Here is a 17,318-nt window from a genome sequence, read left to right as displayed (position 1 = left end):
ATAAAAATATAGTTGCCAAGTTTATTTTAACTTGATTTTTTCTTTAAATCACATTGCATTCAATTTGATATATTATCCAGATACAGCTAATCATGCCAAATGAATAGTGCTAATACTTCTAACTAACTTAAAACAATACTAAAATCTGTATAATACATTATGTTTTGCAAAACAAATAATCCGCACCTAGTTTATTCCCAGAGCAAAATCGGAACATGTAAAAGCTAGTGGCATCAAACCATTGATCTAATGGTCTACTCAGAGTATAACCAACACTGGATATCACCCGTTATATCCAAAGCGGTGAGGATCCCTTTCCTTTCTCTTTACAATAAAGGTTAAATGGTTGCCTATTTTTCCCCCATTGTTTTTAAAACTGTTAACTACTTTTGCAGACTAGTTCAACCCAATCAGTTTCTACTTTTGCTATCAGAGCACAAAAGAGATGGGGTTTCTGTGAGAACATGGGTGAAGCTACATAAGAATAAACTGCTGGATCCCATCAGCGGGCTGGCCTGGTTCACAAATAACAAAGAAATCCATGGTCTGTTTAGCCATTCTAATTCAGAAGATTAACCACTGTTTGTTTTCTGGCAACAAGCTACAATGTGAAGCCACAGATACATAGAATCATAGAACGGTAGAGTTGGAAGGGACTGTGATTGTTGATGGATTATTTTAACCATGGCTTGGTGTTCCGTCAGAGCCCAGCATCTCTGCTTAACCATAGTTTGTCTGCCCCAGACTCTTCCAAAGCAACAGAGATATAAAAACAAACCAAGCTTCAGAGAAACAAGATATGATTTGTCTGTGAGATGACTTGTGGCTTATTGAACAACACATGGTTAAAGCAACCATGGCTTAGTGTTATATACTAAAGCAGCCTCCATCTAGCCCAGCATTATGCTTACCCCAATTGCTAACCAGAGACCTGTGAGAAATCCATAGCTTAATGGCCCATTTTGTGTTTGAATTTATACAGATCAAGCGGGATGAGCAACCAAGTGTTGAAGAGTGGAATGCTTCTGTTTGGAGTCCCTAATAACCAGCAAGCCAGCCCTCTTCCAGAACACTTCATTTCCCCCTCCCAGTTTTCTGTTCTCTCCCCTCACCTGGAAACAGACACTTAAAAGAGTGCTCACGCCCCACTGGAATGTTTTTGGTCCCCCACTCCTTAGGGTTACTTTTTTAATTAAAGTTTTATTTTCAGATTTCTACAAACATTGGGTCTCCCCTGAACCTGCTGACACCTCCCCCTGGAGTGTGGACAACGCCATTCTGGCAACATAAGGATCAGCACACGATTAGTATATTGGATAATGTGAGTGTTCATTTTCAGTGATGAAGCTAATCATCACAGAATGTCCATAACCATTCCAACTGCTGTGTTGATTCACCTGACGGGGTGAGGGTCTGCTCATTTCAAAGTATCCGCATTTCAGATACTGGTTTGGATTCAGCAAGCGCAGTTTGGTGTAAGTGAACCTCCACACATGAAATCTCGTGGACAAGTGCACCACCCTGGTATCTGCAAGACGCATGAATGAAAGAGAAGCCTCCACAGAAACAGAGAGAGGTCGGTCACAAGGACATGGGATAGCATAGCACAGCCCTACTGAATCAAACTAAAAGGTCTTCCCTGCTGTGCTAGGGAAAACCTCACACTCTATCCAAACGCATGCATTTAATTCTGCTGGTGTGCGATGTGGTAAAGTGTCCACCTGCCATGAAGCAAGGGGGGAACGTGGCTCATTTTGCATTCTGATTTGATATAAATAAGTAGCCAAGCCCTTTCTCCATAGGTCCCTACACAATATGCCTCCTCATTCTCATTCTCTCTCTCTCTCTCTCTCTCTCTCTCTCTCTCTCACACACACACACACACACACACAGGAGAAAAATACCATAACTCATTTCACTGAGGATTGTGCATCCTTGGTAAGGGTACACTCAATGAAACACTCAAAAGAGCACTGATAAGCTTGTTTTTGCTTTGCTTTTTAGAACACGATCCCCTTTTCTGCTTCAGCAGCCTATGCGGTTAATCTAGTGCTCAAGGGGTGAAATGGAGATGGACAACTGAAGACTGAATCAATCATTGTTAACAGAATCAGAGATCATAGGTTTATCTTTTCGAGGTATGTCCCTTGTTATCTCTGACAAATGAGACAGACCCCCTGAAAAATACAGTGACACAGTGAACAGCTCAAGATCAAGAAGGTGCACTGGAAACAACCTGAATTTTTGTTTGTGGATGACAACTTATCCCGTAACAGTCACCTCTGAATCCTTGATTATGTAAACAAGCTCTTGCAGGACTCCACTGATTTCATTTAGCACTTGCACAGGAGCTGTGACTCAAGGCCCCGTTCACAAGTGCACCTAGCATGGTACTGTATAATCCTCTGCTGCAAGGAAGCACATGGTAATATTGTAACCACAGGGGAAAGGCCCATCTTGTGATTCTAGGGCTGATAGTCTGAGCTGGCAGGACCGGAAGGGAGTGAGGATTCAAAGGAAGGCAAGTGGGAGAGGTACCAAGCAAAATTAAGCAGATGTTAAGAAAAGGAGCCACCCAAGCTGCATGGGTGGACTCAGTAAGGTGGCAAAAATGAACTTTGGCTCCTCCTGGCCCCCAGTAGCTTTGTCTCAATCCATGAGGTTTGCCAGAGAGGTTAGAGGGATGGATTCCCAAGCTAGGCCTGGCAAGGGGGAACACTGAGGAGCTCCTCGTAGCTGTTTAGGGCAGTGTTTCCCAACCTTGGGCCTCCAGCTTTTTCAAACTACAATTCCCATCATCCCTGACCACTGGTCTTGCTAGCTGAGGATTATGGGAGTTGTAGTCAAAAAACAGCTGGAGGCCCAAGGTTGGGAAATGCTGGTTTAGGGTATACACAGCTGCCAAACAGGCAAGGAAAAGTGAAACGTTACAGATCCCTGGTATGTCCCAAACAATCCCATACTCTTCTCAAGTTCTAGTTTCCCTTTCTGCAAGTCTCACTATATTCACTTCAGTTCCGGTTTTCTCGCTGTCCCTTCTTCCTCTTTGCTATTTTCTTTCCTTCTTCCTCCGTCTTCATTTTCTCCATTGCTGCTTTCTTCACTCACCTCTTCCCCATTTCGTACCCTCTGTCCAATTTTTCTGCTGCTGCCTCGCCCACCCCACAGCCAACAGTTGTTTGGCCTTCACAACCCAAATGCGGCTTGTGCTGGCTGCAAAGTGAGCAACTTTGCAGACCAGCCCCCTTACTTCCACAGTAACTCTCTGTCCTGCCCAGTCTATCTGAACACACTCGTGGAAATTTCTTTCTTTCTTTCTTTCTTTCTTTCTTTCTTTCTTTCTTTCTTTCTGCTGATTCCTCCCATTTGTGTGGTGCTGTTTTTGCTAGAAAAACAATGATACTCTCCTCCTGAAGTCTGGAAGCAGAGGTGGAATATAGGGTGAAATCTCACTATGCTAAACGTTCTGCCTGTGCAAACGTTTCATCCAGTCAGACAGAATGATTTTCCCCCTCTGTTCTGGCTGTGGAAGAGACTCTCTTTCTTCTGCAGCTACCACAGCTTTCCTCAGGCCCCCATTATTTCCTATCAGGCACAAAGCCAGCCTTCCTACGAGGGCAAAAGAAAAGTCTTCAGGGGGAGTCAGCCTACCTTCCTGAGTACACTTTCTGAGACTTCTGCTGTTTCTTCCAGCCAGTCATTCCCTCATGCATTATTTCCTCACAGCCTCTCCGTGTTTTAAGTTACTCAAAGAGGACACATGATGTTGAGCTTCAATGGAATCAACACACCTGCAACACATTTGACGTAGACCTTGATGTTGACTTATTTTACAGTCCTCCCTTCGTATTTCACTCTGAAGGATTGACTGCTAGAATTCTGAAGAGTGTTTGGGAAGCTTTTTTGCGACTGATACAATGAGCAGGAAATCAATGCCATGCACAGCCCTCCTCCTCCGAGATGCGGCTTTCTAACTGATGCAAGGGCCAAGGAAGGGGCAGACTCATAAGACGAGCAAGCAGTCCTTCAGATGCTCCTGCCCTAGGGTGATTGCAGTAACCCAACCTGGAGATGCAGACATCTCCAGTGGCACAACTTACAAAGTTGTTGAAAGACAATGGGGCTATGGGCATCCATGAGCAGGGCAGATAGAATAGCACCCATCTGCAGCACAAACAACTACACAACCATGATTGGGCTCATCCCTGAAAGGGAGGGTGAAACGGATTATAGAGATGAGGTGGAGCGGCTGACAGAGTGGTGCAGAGCTAACAACCTGCTCATAAATACAAGGAAGACAAAGGAGCTTGTGGTGGACTTCAGGAGACAGAAGAGCAACGTCCAGCCACTTTTGATTGATGGGGTCTGTGTGGAGAGGGTAACAACGTTCAGATTTTTGGGCATTGAATTACAAGAGGATCTGTCCTGGAGTGTCAACACAAGGGGGCTTGTGAAGAAGGCGCAGCAGAGACTGTACTTTTTGAGAATACTAAGGAAAAACCATCTTCCGCAGAAACTGCTGCTTGCCTTCTATCACTGTGCCATTGAGAGCGTGCTCACTTATGGCTTATGTGTGTGGTACGGAAGCTGTACTACCCAGGACAGGATGGGGTTGTGCAGGGTTGTTAAGGCAGCAGAGAGCATTGTTGGCTGCCCACTCTCCACCTTAGAGCAGATTTATGCCACAAGGTGCCATAGGAAGGCACTGGACATAGTAAAAGATCCATCGCATCCTGGTCACTGTCTCTTCGAGCTCTTGCCGTCGGGACAGAGATACAGGACGATGAAGACAAGAACGAGCCGTCTTAAGAACAGCTTCTTCTCCAGAGCGATCTCGGCCCTGAATGGGAAGCCCGGACTTTGAAAGTCATCTAATCTCCCTTGCTGTATTATACTGTACTGATTAATTAGTGTTTTTATGGAGCAGTCAAGTAATTTCGTTGTCCCCGAAGGGGGCAATGACAATAAAGATATTATTATATTATTATTATTTTATGTTATAAACATACTCCAGGGAACACAACCTGTTCCATTTTCTACAGGTGACTGCCATTCACAAGCGGAAAAGACTTGCAGTATGGGAATTTTCCTCCTCCCTCCAAACCAAAGTGGATGGCGCTGTGGGGCTGCACTGCTTACCTGACCGCCCTCTGGCCAACCTGCTGCCACATCCTGAGATGGAGAGGGGAGACATGGCAGTCAGGTCAGCACATGGTTAATGCATCACCAGCACCTGCCACTACACTGGCCTTGCCCCTCCTCCAGGTGTGCAGCAGTAACTTATCTGGAGGGAGGTCAGGTATGTGGTGTTGCCGTATGCTCTCTACTGCTCCAAAAAGCTATGCCTGAGGGTTGGGAGATCTTGCAGGGCAGATTTCTGTGTGTGTATAAGCAAGAAAAGGGGAAATCCTGCTGTGTAAATTATGTCTGCCTGCGCACTAGACACTGCTCTATGGGTAAATTATAAAATGAAAAAAGAGCCTCTACTCTTACAGCTAAGGTTTTGCATCTATCTGGGAACAAAATCGCCACCTAAAATTCTTTGAAAACGCTTTTCACAAAACAAACATTAATCCTCTATTTTTATATCTTATTGTGTCAAGATGACAAGGCCAAACCCCACAAAATACCCATCAACTTCAACTTTCCAAACCCATCTTCAATGTAAAAGCCATCCAGCTCACTTCTTCCAAGGTCCTGATCAACTGCTGTCTATATAGATAAATCATCCACTCAGAATACAGGATAGCTTCCTAAAGACAGTACAATAAATCAACGACTGCTCCTTATTTTGGCATAAATATCCCACTTTAGGAATTCCCATTCATAACAATGTGTACACACCACACAACAGGTGGCTTTCTGAGTCCCATCTTCCAAAAGAGTCAGGAAGTCATGGCTTCCCTGACTATTTAACAGCCAGCCATTTCACCTGAAGATGAAGAGTGATATTAACTAATGTTAATGTTACGGTAAGAATAACAGGAGTATTTACCTTTAAGTTGTATTTTTTATACACCCACCCCCACCCCGCTGAAGTTTTTTTTTATATACGGCTACTGAAATTGTGAAAATGTTTTTAAAATAACCTTTAAACTGTTATTGCATGACACTACCCACACATTTAAGTTAACATTAGAGATTATGTTATAGTTTATGTTAAAAGACATAATTCCACAAAGAGTTATTAAATGCATTAGACAATATTTTCTTTCAGTTTTTATATCATTTTTTCTACTGAAAATGAAGACTTCAGAATCATTTTATTGTCTTTTGTACTATTCCTTCGCTATGAGGACATGGATTGGAAATATATAAAGTCTTTAAGTTTAGAAAATCATAACGGCATGTCAACAATCTGTGAGCAACAGAAACTGCATCTAGATCTCTAGGCTGCAATTCTATGCACATTTCGCAAGTAGGCACCTTTTGGCTTCAATAGAATATACTTCCAAGTAAGCAAGTAAAATAGAAAATTGTAGCAGGGTAGATAAACAAGACTATAGCAAGTTTTATACGAAATCAAATTTTCAGGTGGTTATGGCAGATGAATGAAATTTAAACACAGATTTACATAGACTCAGTTCTCCCTTGCTTAGATCCCTGGCTTCCTCTTACCAGGAAGCTTTGCTTTGTTCCAACAAACCATGATCAATAAGCCAAGTACAAACTTGGCCACAGACCATGATTTGTTGGGAGTGAAACAACCCATGATCCCTGCTTCAGGCATAAGTCAAGGGTCACAGCTTGTTTCCTCCCACCCAGGGAGAGTGGGAAGGAGTGAAATACTCTTCTTATTAATAATCTTAACCATTTACTACAGTTTACCATGGCATGAGAAATGGAAAGGAAAAGTGACTGTAACTGGTAAATTATCCTTACGACACACAAAGCTGTATGAAAACTGAATAAATTGGAGTTTTACCTTTTCTTTACTGTAATACAAAGATTTCAAAGTGGTAAACAAGGGTGGGCAGCCTTTACTGAAGTTAACCCGCAGGAATTTATCCATTAGTTCTCTAAATTTTTCACCTAGAAACAAAATTGCATTGGGTTATATTCTTATTACTTAGTGTTGCACTACTGATTTCGGCTCATGTTATAGTTTTTATAAATTTTATATTAAAACCTGAAAGATGCTGGTAAGAACAGTGATCTACTTGTAATTTGAAATTAAAAAGTTTTTCTGCTTCGACAGAAATACTTGTACCTGGTCTTTTTTTGAGCAAATTTGAATGTTTTGAATAATTTTTCTAATTTGCATAATTTATACACAAATTCAGCCTTTTCAGCCTGCCAGGATACTGGGTTGCTGTTGTTGTTGTTTTAAAAAAACACACATAGCACATTCTTTAACTGAACCTATGACATATCCAAGGAGTTCAGTGAGTGCAGAATGACGTTTTAACGACGGAGTTGTTAAAAAATGACTTAAGGAAGATATCTGAACCCTTACAATTAGTGGCCGTTACTGCTGTTTGTAACAGCAATAAAGGATGAGTGTGCTATGCTAATACAGGAAGCATCTGAATGTGTGTACATTAGAAAGAAAGTCAGCTGTTTTGTGACCAGCGTTTGACAGAACCATCTGACATGGCCAAATGGTGGCTCTGTGCTAGTGGACATGCTTCCACTAGCTCAAGCACTTTCACCAATCCTTTACGATGTGGTGGCAGCCTTCTGTGCTGAATCCCGTCCTGTTCTGTATCTTTCAACCCACAGCAGCAATGTTTTGGGGGGACACAGCAGGTTGCAATGAAAAGAGGGGATTCCTGTCTTGCTCTAGTACAGTGGTACCTCGGATTACAGATGCTTCAGGTTACAGACTCCGCTAACCCAGAAATAGTACCTCGGGTTAATAGTACCTCGGGTGGCGCAGCGGCAGCAGGAGGCCCCATTAGCTAAAGTGGTGCTTCAGGTTAAGAACAGTTTCAGGTTAAGAACAGACCTCCAGAACGAATTAAGTTCTTCACCCGAGGTACCACTGTACTTGTGCCAAGCACACAATTTTGCCTTCCACACACAAAAAATCCCTTTTGCCTTTTGTATTGGCAGTTATTGGCCTGTCACCCTAAGCCAAGCTCCCGGGGGGGGGGGGGGGGGCGGGAATCGCAGTTGCTCTGCTCTTTCACAGTCGTTCTGCTGCAGTGCTGAGCTCCACAATGTTTTGACTTTGCATGCTACTGGTATGTGGGGCCAACGGTTTAGTTCTAAAGGTACTAAAGAAATATGCAATGTTACCTGTAACAAAGTTTAAAGGTAATCTTCTAGGGGAAACCGCTCTTGGATGTTGCTTGCTGATTTCTTCATACATTTCTAGTCTCTCATCTAAAGAGCCTATTGGTAGATAATAAATGTACAGTTTGAGTCTTTGTATGTTATAAGCATCTGGTTTAAATCACAAGTGTGCCTATATGCAATATGGAAAACTACACTAGTAGGAATTTTATCTTGTTCTCTTCAACAGAAGCCCTTGGTGAACGTCTCAAACTGCATTTTTTTATATAGAACAGGTTGAAAAGCAGTTTTCAGTATGATGAAAGAGAACAGCTGATGAAAGAAAGATAGAAATATACTATGTGTGTGCGTGCGTGCGGATGCATTTAAAGAAACCAAACAATTTTGTGGTGCAACCATGTTGCAAAATATTTCAACAATGTCAAAAGTCAAACTGCAGTACATAAATCCTCAGTTCTGAAATCACATGTTGGAGCTTCAGAACTTACCATGGGGGAGGAAGCAATTCTATGAGCACCTTAAAAAAGTAGCATTGTTATAAAGGTTAAAATATAATCTTTAAAAGGCTGCCATCCTTTGACTGTGCTTAACTCCATTGAAGCCGTTGAGTGTAAATAGCAGTAAATGGATGCATAGCATTGAAATTTCATTATAAATGTTGTAATGTAATAGTTATGCATAGTGCAGTGAAGCACATTTAAGAGTAAATTTAGTAATTATAAGTAGTTCTTCCATTTGTATACCATCATTTCTCTGGCAGCATTTTTCCAAGGACAGTATTTTGAGCTATACTTCTGATGCCGCTCAGTTGGTACAGCACGAGACTCTTAATCTCAGGGTGATGGGTTTCTGTACACTGAAGTAGCTTAAAAAAACAAGTAGCTAAAAAGCTGTAAGCTTATCACTTCAGTAAGGAACATAGCCATTTAGCTCACTCTTTAAGCTGCTCCATATGAAGCAGTCCCTGGTAATGATTTATGGTTCTGAGTACAGATAGGCTTATAAGTAGATAAAACACTGGAAATTATGATGGACAATGAAATTCAAATACACATCTTCTTTCCAAGGTCTAGGGTTCCAAGGATTCTGATTTCTGAACTTAACAAGACACCAATTGCTTAATAAAAAAAGTGCAAGCCAAGTTTATAACCACAATACTTACGTGGCTGTAGAGCTTTCTCCAAGCCTTCATAGTAACACCAATTTTCTGCATTCCGATCAATAAGCTCTTTATAGACTTCAGAAGCTTCTTTCAATCTTCCCAACTTCAACAACATTTCTCCTAAAGTAGTAATAAAATCGCAAACCAGATTTAGTTAAGGGAAACAGCCTACAGGTGGAAGGTGAAGTCTTCAACTCTGGAAGCCTGAAAGAGCCAGTTAGCCACAGTGATGATGACACTGACCAACTACTCTGCAGAAAGCTGCTCAGAAACTGTGCGGCAGCAACATCCCGCATCTGCCCCCGATCATAATACTCTCCCAGATCAGTTTCTACCCAGCATGGGCAGTGCTGATGTGATATGGAATGAGCATTCTGATTAGGATAACGAGACAGGTCTTGCTGTGTCTGTTCAGCGCTGCCCTGAGTCACCCAGCGACTTACTGTAATGATTTCATGGTAAGTTCCGGCACCTGTTTTTCTTGAAAACAAGAACTGCTTAAGAGGTTTTCTTGCCATCAAGAGGTAAATAAATTTTGTTAGATAAATTAAAAAAATACAAAAGGATGGTGGTGGTGCTCAGCTTGCCTTTCAAGCTCACCAGGCAGTTTGGTGAAGAAGAAGAGTTTGGATTTGATATCCCGCTTTATCACTACCCGAAGGAGTCTCAAAGCGGCTAACATTCTCCTTTCCCTTCCACCCCCACAACAAACACTCTGTGAGGTGAGTGGGGCTGAGAGACTTCAGAGAAGTGTGACTGGCCCAAGGTCACCCAGCAGCTGCATGAGGAGGAGCAGGGAATCGAACCCGGTTCACCAGATTACGAGTCGACTGCTCTTAACCACTACACCACGCTGGCTCTCTGGTGACAGCCTGTTGTGGAAGCCCTCGCGGTGATGGAATGGGAGCCCTAGGCATGATGAAGCAGACAGGGATGGGCGCTATAGGGTATCTTTTTAATCTAGAGTAGCCTTTCCTTTAAACTGTTTGAACATTTCAGACAAATGTTTATGGACTGGCATGTGTCTGCACAGTGTGTGCAAGCATGTCTGTGTGATGTTTACCGTATTTTTCGTTCCATAGGACGCTCCGTCCCATAGGACGCACCTACTTTTTTGGGGGGGAAATAAAGGAACATTTTTTTTCCTTTATTTCCCCCCCCAAAACCAGGTCGGGGAACAGTGGGATGGCGGCGCTGCGCCTCCCCGTTGTCCCCCAAGCTTGTGGGGCTGGCCGATGTCTGCCTGACGTGAGGGGCGCTCTGCTTCAGGGCGCCCCACGCGCCGGGCGGCAGGCTGCAGACACCTGCGCGAAGCACGGGGCGTCCTCCGGAGGGCGCCCCATGCTCCGCGCTGCAGGCTGCCGCCCGCAAGCCGTGGCGCCCAGGGGGGATCTCCCCCAGGGCACGCAAGGCTTGCCGACACCTGCGCGAAGCACGGGGCGTCCTCCGGAAGGCGCCCCGTGCTCCGCACTGCAGGCTGCCGCCCGCAAGCCTTGCGCTCCCGGGGGAGATCTCCCCCCGGGCGCGCAAGGCTTGCAGACACCTGCACGAAGCACGGGGCGTCCTCCGGAGGGCGCCCCATGCTCCGCGCTGCAGGCTGCCGCCCGCAAGCCGTGCGCGCCCAGGGGGGATCTCCCCCAGGGCACGCAAGGCTTGCCGACACCTGCGCGAAGCACGGGGCGTCCTCCGGAGGGCGCCCCGTGCTCCGCACTGCAGGCTGCCGCCCGCAAGCCTTGCGCTCCCGGGGGAGATCTCCCCCCGGGCGCGCAAGGCTTGCAGACACCTGCACGAAGCACGGGGCGTCCTCCGGAGGGCGCCCCGTGCTCCGCGCTGCAGGCTGCCGCCCGCAAGCCTTGCGCTCCCGGGGAGAGATCCCCCGGGCGCGCAAGGCTTGCGGACACCTGCGCGAAGCACGGGACGTCCTCCGAGGGCGCCCCGTGCTCCGCGCTGCAGGCTGCCGCCCGCAAGCCGTGCGCGCCCAGGGGGGATCTCCCCCCGGGCGCGCAAGGCTTGCGGACACCTGCGCGAAACACGGGACGTCCTCCGAGGGCGCCCCGTGCTCCGCGCTGCAGGCTGCCGCCCGCAAGCCGTGCGCGCCCAGGGGGGATCTCCCCCCGGGCGCGCAAGGCTTGCAGACACCTGCACGAAGCACGGGGCATCCTCCGGAGGGCGCCCCGTGCTCCGCGCTGCAGGCTGCCGCCCGCAAGCCTTGTGCTCCCGGGGGGAGATCCCCCGGGTGCGCAAGGCTTGCCGACACCTGCGCGAAGCACGGGGCGTCCTCCGAGGGCGCCCCGTGCTCCGCGCTGCAGGCTGCCGCCCGCAAGCCGTGCGCGCCCAGGGGGGATCTCCCCCCGGGCGCGCAAGGCTTGCGGACACCTGCGCGAAACACGGGACGTCCTCCGAGGGCGCCCCGTGCTCCGCGCTGCAGGCTGCCGCCCGCAAGCCGTGCGCGCCCAGGGGGGATCTCCCCCCGGGCGCGCAAGGCTTGCAGACACCTGCACGAAGCACGGGGCATCCTCCGGAGGGCGCCCCGTGCTCCGCGCTGCAGGCTGCCGCCCGCAAGCCTTGTGCTCCCGGGGGGAGATCCCCCGGGTGCGCAAGGCTTGCCGACACCTGCGCGAAGCACGGGGCGTCCTCCGAGGGCGCCCCGTGCTCCGCGCTGCAGGCTGCCGCCCGCAAGCCGTGCGCGCCCAGGGGGGATCTCCCCCCGGGCGCGCAAGGCTTGCAGACACCTGCACGAAGCACGGGGCGTCCTCCGGAGGGTGCCCCATGCTCCTCGCTGCAGGCTGCCGCCCGCAAGCCTTGCGCTCCCGGGGGGAGATCCCCCGGGTGCGCAAGGCTTGCCGACACCTGCGCGAAGCACGGGGCGTCCTCCGGAGGGCGCCCCGTGCTCCTCGCTGCAGACTGCCGCCGGCAAGCCTTGCGCTCCCGGGGGAGATCCCCCGGGTGCGCAAGGCTTGCAGACACCTGCACGAAGCACGGGGAGTCCTCCGGAGGGCGCCCCGTGCTCCGCGCTGCAGGCTGCCGCCCGCAGGCCTTGCGCTCCCGGGGGGAGATCCCCCGGGTGCGCAAGGCTTGCGGACACCTGCGCGAAGCACGGGACGTCCTCCGAGGGCGCCCCGTGCTCCAGGCTGCCGCCCGCAAGCCGTGCGCGCCCAGGGGGGATCTCCCCCCGGGCGCGCAAGGCTTGCAGACACCTGCACGAAGCACGGGACGTCCTCCGGAGGGCGCCCCGTGCTCCGTGCTGCAGGCTGCCGCCCGCAAGCCTTGCGCTCCCGGGGGGAGATCCCCCGGGTGCGCAAGGCTTGCGGGCACCTGCGCGAAGCACGGGACGTCCTCCGAGGGCGCCCCGTGCTGCAGGCTGCCGCCCGCAAGCCTTGCGCTCCCGGGGGGAGATCCCCCGGGTGCGCAAGGCTTGCCGACACCTGCGCGAAGCACGGGGCGTCCTCCGAGGGCGCCCTGTGCTCCGCGCTGCAGGCTGCTGCCCGCAAGCCGGGCGCGCCCAGGGGGGATCTCCCCCTGGGCGCGCAAGGCTTGCGGGCACCTGCGCGAAGCACGGGGCATCCTCCGGAGGGCGCCCCGTGCTCCGTGCTGCAGGCTGCTGCCCGCAAGCCTTGAGTGCCCAGGGGAACTCCCCCCGGGTGCGCAAGGCTTGCAGATAGCTTCCTGGAGCCTGAAGAGCGAGAGGTGTCGGTGCGCACCGACGCCTCTCGCTCTCCAGGCTTCAGCGAAAGCCTGCATTCGCCCCATAGGACGCACACACATTTCCCCTTCATTTTTGGAGGGGAAAAAGTGCGTCCTATGGAGCGAAAAATACGGTATATTACGCACACAGAGTCCCCCCCAAAACACCTAATGACAAGGGGGAAACGTGATCTTCCTCTAGATTTAATGGTCCACAGCTCCCTAGACTGAACCACCTCACAGACCAAGATTCACGTGAAGGAATATTTTAAGCATGTGAAAAGGAAAAAAAGTATTACCTTTTATTTCATCTATCATGAGCTTGTCACATATTTGCCTCTCGTAAGTTTCTATGTGTTCCAGAGATTCTTGAAACAGATCAGCCTCTCTCATAACTTGATTCTGGTACAATATTAATTCACTATATTCATAGTCTATTTTATTAGGAGGGATCTGGAAAATAACAGAAGAGTTAACATTTAATCTGCCCCAGAAGACTAACTTCACAAAAGTTCTTTTTTGGTTAATAAAGGGACACTGGATAGTTGAATTAGAACTTGGAAATGAACAGTCATTTAAAAGAATTCTTGCCTTGAAAAATGACAAAGCAATAAGTTGATCTCCTCAATTATCCTCTCAACTATTGACATTCATATTTGCTTCTTTTCTTAGGATACATTTTTTACTCTGGTATCAAAGTACATCTATACTGTACTATTCATACTTCATGCATACACGCTTTCCAATTTTAAAAAGAGATGCAGCAAGAAGGAGAAACAAGTCTCCTGCTGCCATGCATTATAAAGGGGGGACCTGTATTTTGAACCCAGGTATATAAAACCCCAAAACAAAGTATTTTGATAGCGTTATCCCTCACTGAAGTACCAAAAATGCCACAATGTTCCAGGTTCATATTATTCCAGAGGTTAAAAAAAAAAAAGCATTTACAGTGGCACCTCAGTTCTCGAACATAATCCATTCCGGAAGTTTGTTTGACTCCCGAAACCGTTCAAAAGTCAAGGCGCGTCTTCCAATTGGCTGCAGGAGCTTCCTGCACTCAGTCGGAAGCCATGGAAGCAGCGTCGAACGTTTGGCTTCCGAAAAACATTCAGAAACCGGAACACTTCCAGGTTTGCAGCGTTTGGGAGCCGATTTGTACAGGAGCCAAGCCATTCCGAGTACCAAGGTACCACTGTATATGATTCAGGAAGTGAATAATCCCACCCACCAGCATAAATTATAAACAGATGCTTTGAACTGAATTTGACAAACACCATTTGTCAATTCTTCATGATATCGTGGCTTAATGGTTTCCATTTAAATTTAGCTTCTTCGCAGAAAAGTCTTATTTCAAATTGACAACAAAATTATTAGAGGGACCTGTAGAGATCAAATTTGATCCACCCAACAAGAATGACAGCTTTACAGACAACTCACAATACTCTTCTGGTATTCCACCAAGGACAAAGTACAAAGACTTGCGTATGTTGAACCACCTGTGTGCATTGCCCGTGGCATTCTATTTTTTAATTTCAGGTGTATAATGTATCACAATCTCTGGTACTTGATTAGCTTATCATTCCACTAACATAACTGAGGCTATAAGGAATTTGATACTGACTGTACAATAAATGGAAACATTTCATATGTCCCAAAGTTGTAATTCTTTCGAACAATGGATAGAAAAACAGAAAATAAGTAATCATTCTGACTACAGTACACTTACTCAGATTCTTAACTGTGTACAATAATTGACATTTTTAAAAGATCTTACCTGCTGAGTTTTTCTAAACTCTTCCAGTAATTTTAAGGCCATATCATAATCTTTTAGCAAATGATATGCAATTGCATATCCAATCCAAGAAGCCCTCTGCGTGGGCCGCAGCTGCAGCAGCTGATACCTGGTCTCCTTTAAAGAGATAATGAATATAAATATAATCTACCAAATAATTCATTTTGCCATTCTTAACCAACAGTGCAAAAGGATTCTGTTTAATGAAAAAAAGGATGAAGACTTAACAGCAAAGAAAACTAGAAAAGCTCAGCTGGACTTCTTATTACCGTATTTTTCGCCCCATAGGACGCACCGGCCCATAGGACGCATCAAGTTTTTTGGGGGGGAAATAAAGAAAAAAAAAATTATTTCCCCCCCAGGCGCTTGTGGGGCCGGCAGCGGGGAGAAGCGCTCTTCTCCCCGCAGTCTGCCTTCAGACCAGGTCCGGGGACAGCGGGAAGACGCGCTGCGCCTCCCAGCTGTCCCCGGAGCTTGCGGGGCAGGCAGCGGGGAGAAGCCCTCTTCTCCCCGCCGCCCGCCTTCAGATCAGGTCCGGGGACAGCGGGAAGAAGCGCTGCATCTCCCAGCTGTCCCCGGAGCTTGCGGGGCAGGCAGCGGGGAGAAGCACTCTTCTCCCCGCCGCCCGCCTTCAGATCAGGTCCGGGGACAGCAGGAAGAAGCGCTGCGTCTCCCAGCTGTCCCCGGAGCTTGCGGGGCTGGCGGCGGGGTCTCCCCACCGTCAGCCTCCAAACCACCTCGGGAGACAGCGGGATGGCGGCGTTCCGCCTCCCTCTGTCCCCCGACCTTGTGGGGCTGGCGCTGGGGCTCTCCTGAAGCCTGGAGAGCGAGAGGGGTCGGTGCGCACCGACCCCCCTCGCTCTCCAGGCTTCAGTGAAAGCCTGCATTCGCCCCATAGGACGCACACACATTTCCCCTTCATTTTTGGAGGGGAAAAAGTGCGTCCTATAGAGCGAAAAATACGGTAAATGCTTATAACTGAAGCCCAACCTCTGACCTTAACTATGTTTACTAGCAAGTAAATTTACAATTTGTCACTGTCACTCCTCCAGAATTAAAGAATAGTGTTGCAAGTAGCAATGGAAGGTACTACATCAAGAAAGGTTTTCCATTTTGCCATGTGCTACAATTTTGTAAAGTCCCCCCCCCCATTGTTCTGTACAATGGTGGTTTTGAACATGGCAAATAAATCATATACCCATAAGATGGTGCCCAGATAACATTGGCATGTCCATTTCCCCAACCTAATTAAACTCAAATGCTCCTCTCAACTCTAGTAAATATTCAGAGAGCACTTTGCAAGTTTTCGGTTAAGCTCAACACAAAAACCGGAGGAATTACTTACTCTGTAGCCTTCAAGATCCCTCATTTGGATCTGCAACAGTGAGAGATCTCTTAGAATTTGTAGATTGTCTTTATCTAATTTCAGAGCATTTCGATAGCACTTAATAGCTTCATCATATTTTTTATCAGAGCGCTGCAGGAGTCCATAAACATGCCAACCTAACAGAGTTAAGGAAATGCACTGTTTTTGGGGGTGGGGGGATGGGGAGCTGAAGACAAATGTTTATAGTCCTGAAAGGATTCATAAATGAGTGTTATTCATTTATCTCAACTTAAGAGCATGAGCAAACACATATTATAATGAAGGATTTATATAGCCATAGGAGCGATTTCAAATACAAAATACAACGCAGGAGTTAGCAATATGATGTGGCATTTAATAGCACTTTGATGTGAACAATGTTTTTGCGCAGGCATTCAGCATTAATGGTATAGTTGTGCATCTGCCAGTTAAATGTTAAATTGCCATTTTACCATAGCACTTCAACAGAAAATTGTGGAGAAGTTCCTTGGGTTAAAGAAGTCCAAAGTGCTCAGTTGTCTGGGAATCAAGACATCCTGGCACCTAGAAAACTGAAGTATTTCCCAATCCTAGTGAGAGCTTATTCCTCATGAAAAATCTCCCATACTACTGTGGTGATGTAGCCCTTCTGGACATTGCTAGACAAAGGCCCAGATGAACTGGAGGCCAAAGGTAAAGATAAGGTTTTGCTCCCATGCCAAGTTTGTATATGACTAAGCCATCGGATACTCTGGTGCCATAAGCCAAGGGAGGAGGAAATCATGTGATATTAGGTATTCTTCATTTTCACAAAATAGCCTATTACTTGTTTAGACCATGAGGCTGAGGTGATGTATGGACAAACATATTATTTTACTTAAAATTATTTTGATTGTTTTTGCTACCTGCCTTTCTGCAGAATGACTCAAATTCAAGGAGGCTAAGCAGCTGAGAAGATGAAGCAGCTGCATGTCAGAAGGACAGAAGCATGATATGAAGGAAGTTCTTGACAACTGCTCTGTGAACAGAAAGCCAGGAGAAGGCCAAGCAGGCCAGAGGAGACGCCAGGAGACTGGCCCCTCCTGCTCCAGCTGGAA

General features: G+C 47.5%; 1 protein-coding gene across 2 annotated transcripts in view; it reads right to left on the bottom strand.

The window, feature by feature from the left end:
* The window catches only part of NAA16 (N-alpha-acetyltransferase 16, NatA auxiliary subunit), a 38,359-nt gene that overhangs the window by 15,195 nt on the left and 5,846 nt on the right, over positions 1-17,318 (bottom strand). The window contains exons 4-10 of one of the 2 annotated variants that reach the window (XM_081014376.1): positions 16,222-16,379; positions 14,859-14,993; positions 13,384-13,537; positions 9,401-9,520; positions 8,242-8,337; positions 6,926-7,032; positions 5,570-5,932 (exon numbers count right to left, since the gene is read on the bottom strand). In XM_081014376.1, coding sequence (XP_080870502.1) covers positions 5,909-5,932; positions 6,926-7,032; positions 8,242-8,337; positions 9,401-9,520; positions 13,384-13,537; positions 14,859-14,993; positions 16,222-16,379 — 794 coding nt within the window. In that variant the 3' untranslated portion in view covers positions 5,570-5,908. Of the gene's footprint in view, positions 1-5,569; positions 5,933-6,925; positions 7,033-8,241; positions 8,338-9,400; positions 9,521-13,383; positions 13,538-14,858; positions 14,994-16,221; positions 16,380-17,318 lie in introns of those variants that run through there. The other variant, XM_081014375.1, reaches the window with a different exon arrangement.

The sequence above is a fragment of the Podarcis pityusensis genome (genome assembly GCF_964106645.2).
Source record: "Podarcis pityusensis genome assembly, chromosome: 7".
Lineage (NCBI taxonomy): Eukaryota > Metazoa > Chordata > Lepidosauria > Squamata > Lacertidae > Podarcis > Podarcis pityusensis.
The sequence above is the reverse complement of the archived record's forward strand: the minus strand, read 5'-3'. Positions and strand labels throughout refer to the sequence as shown.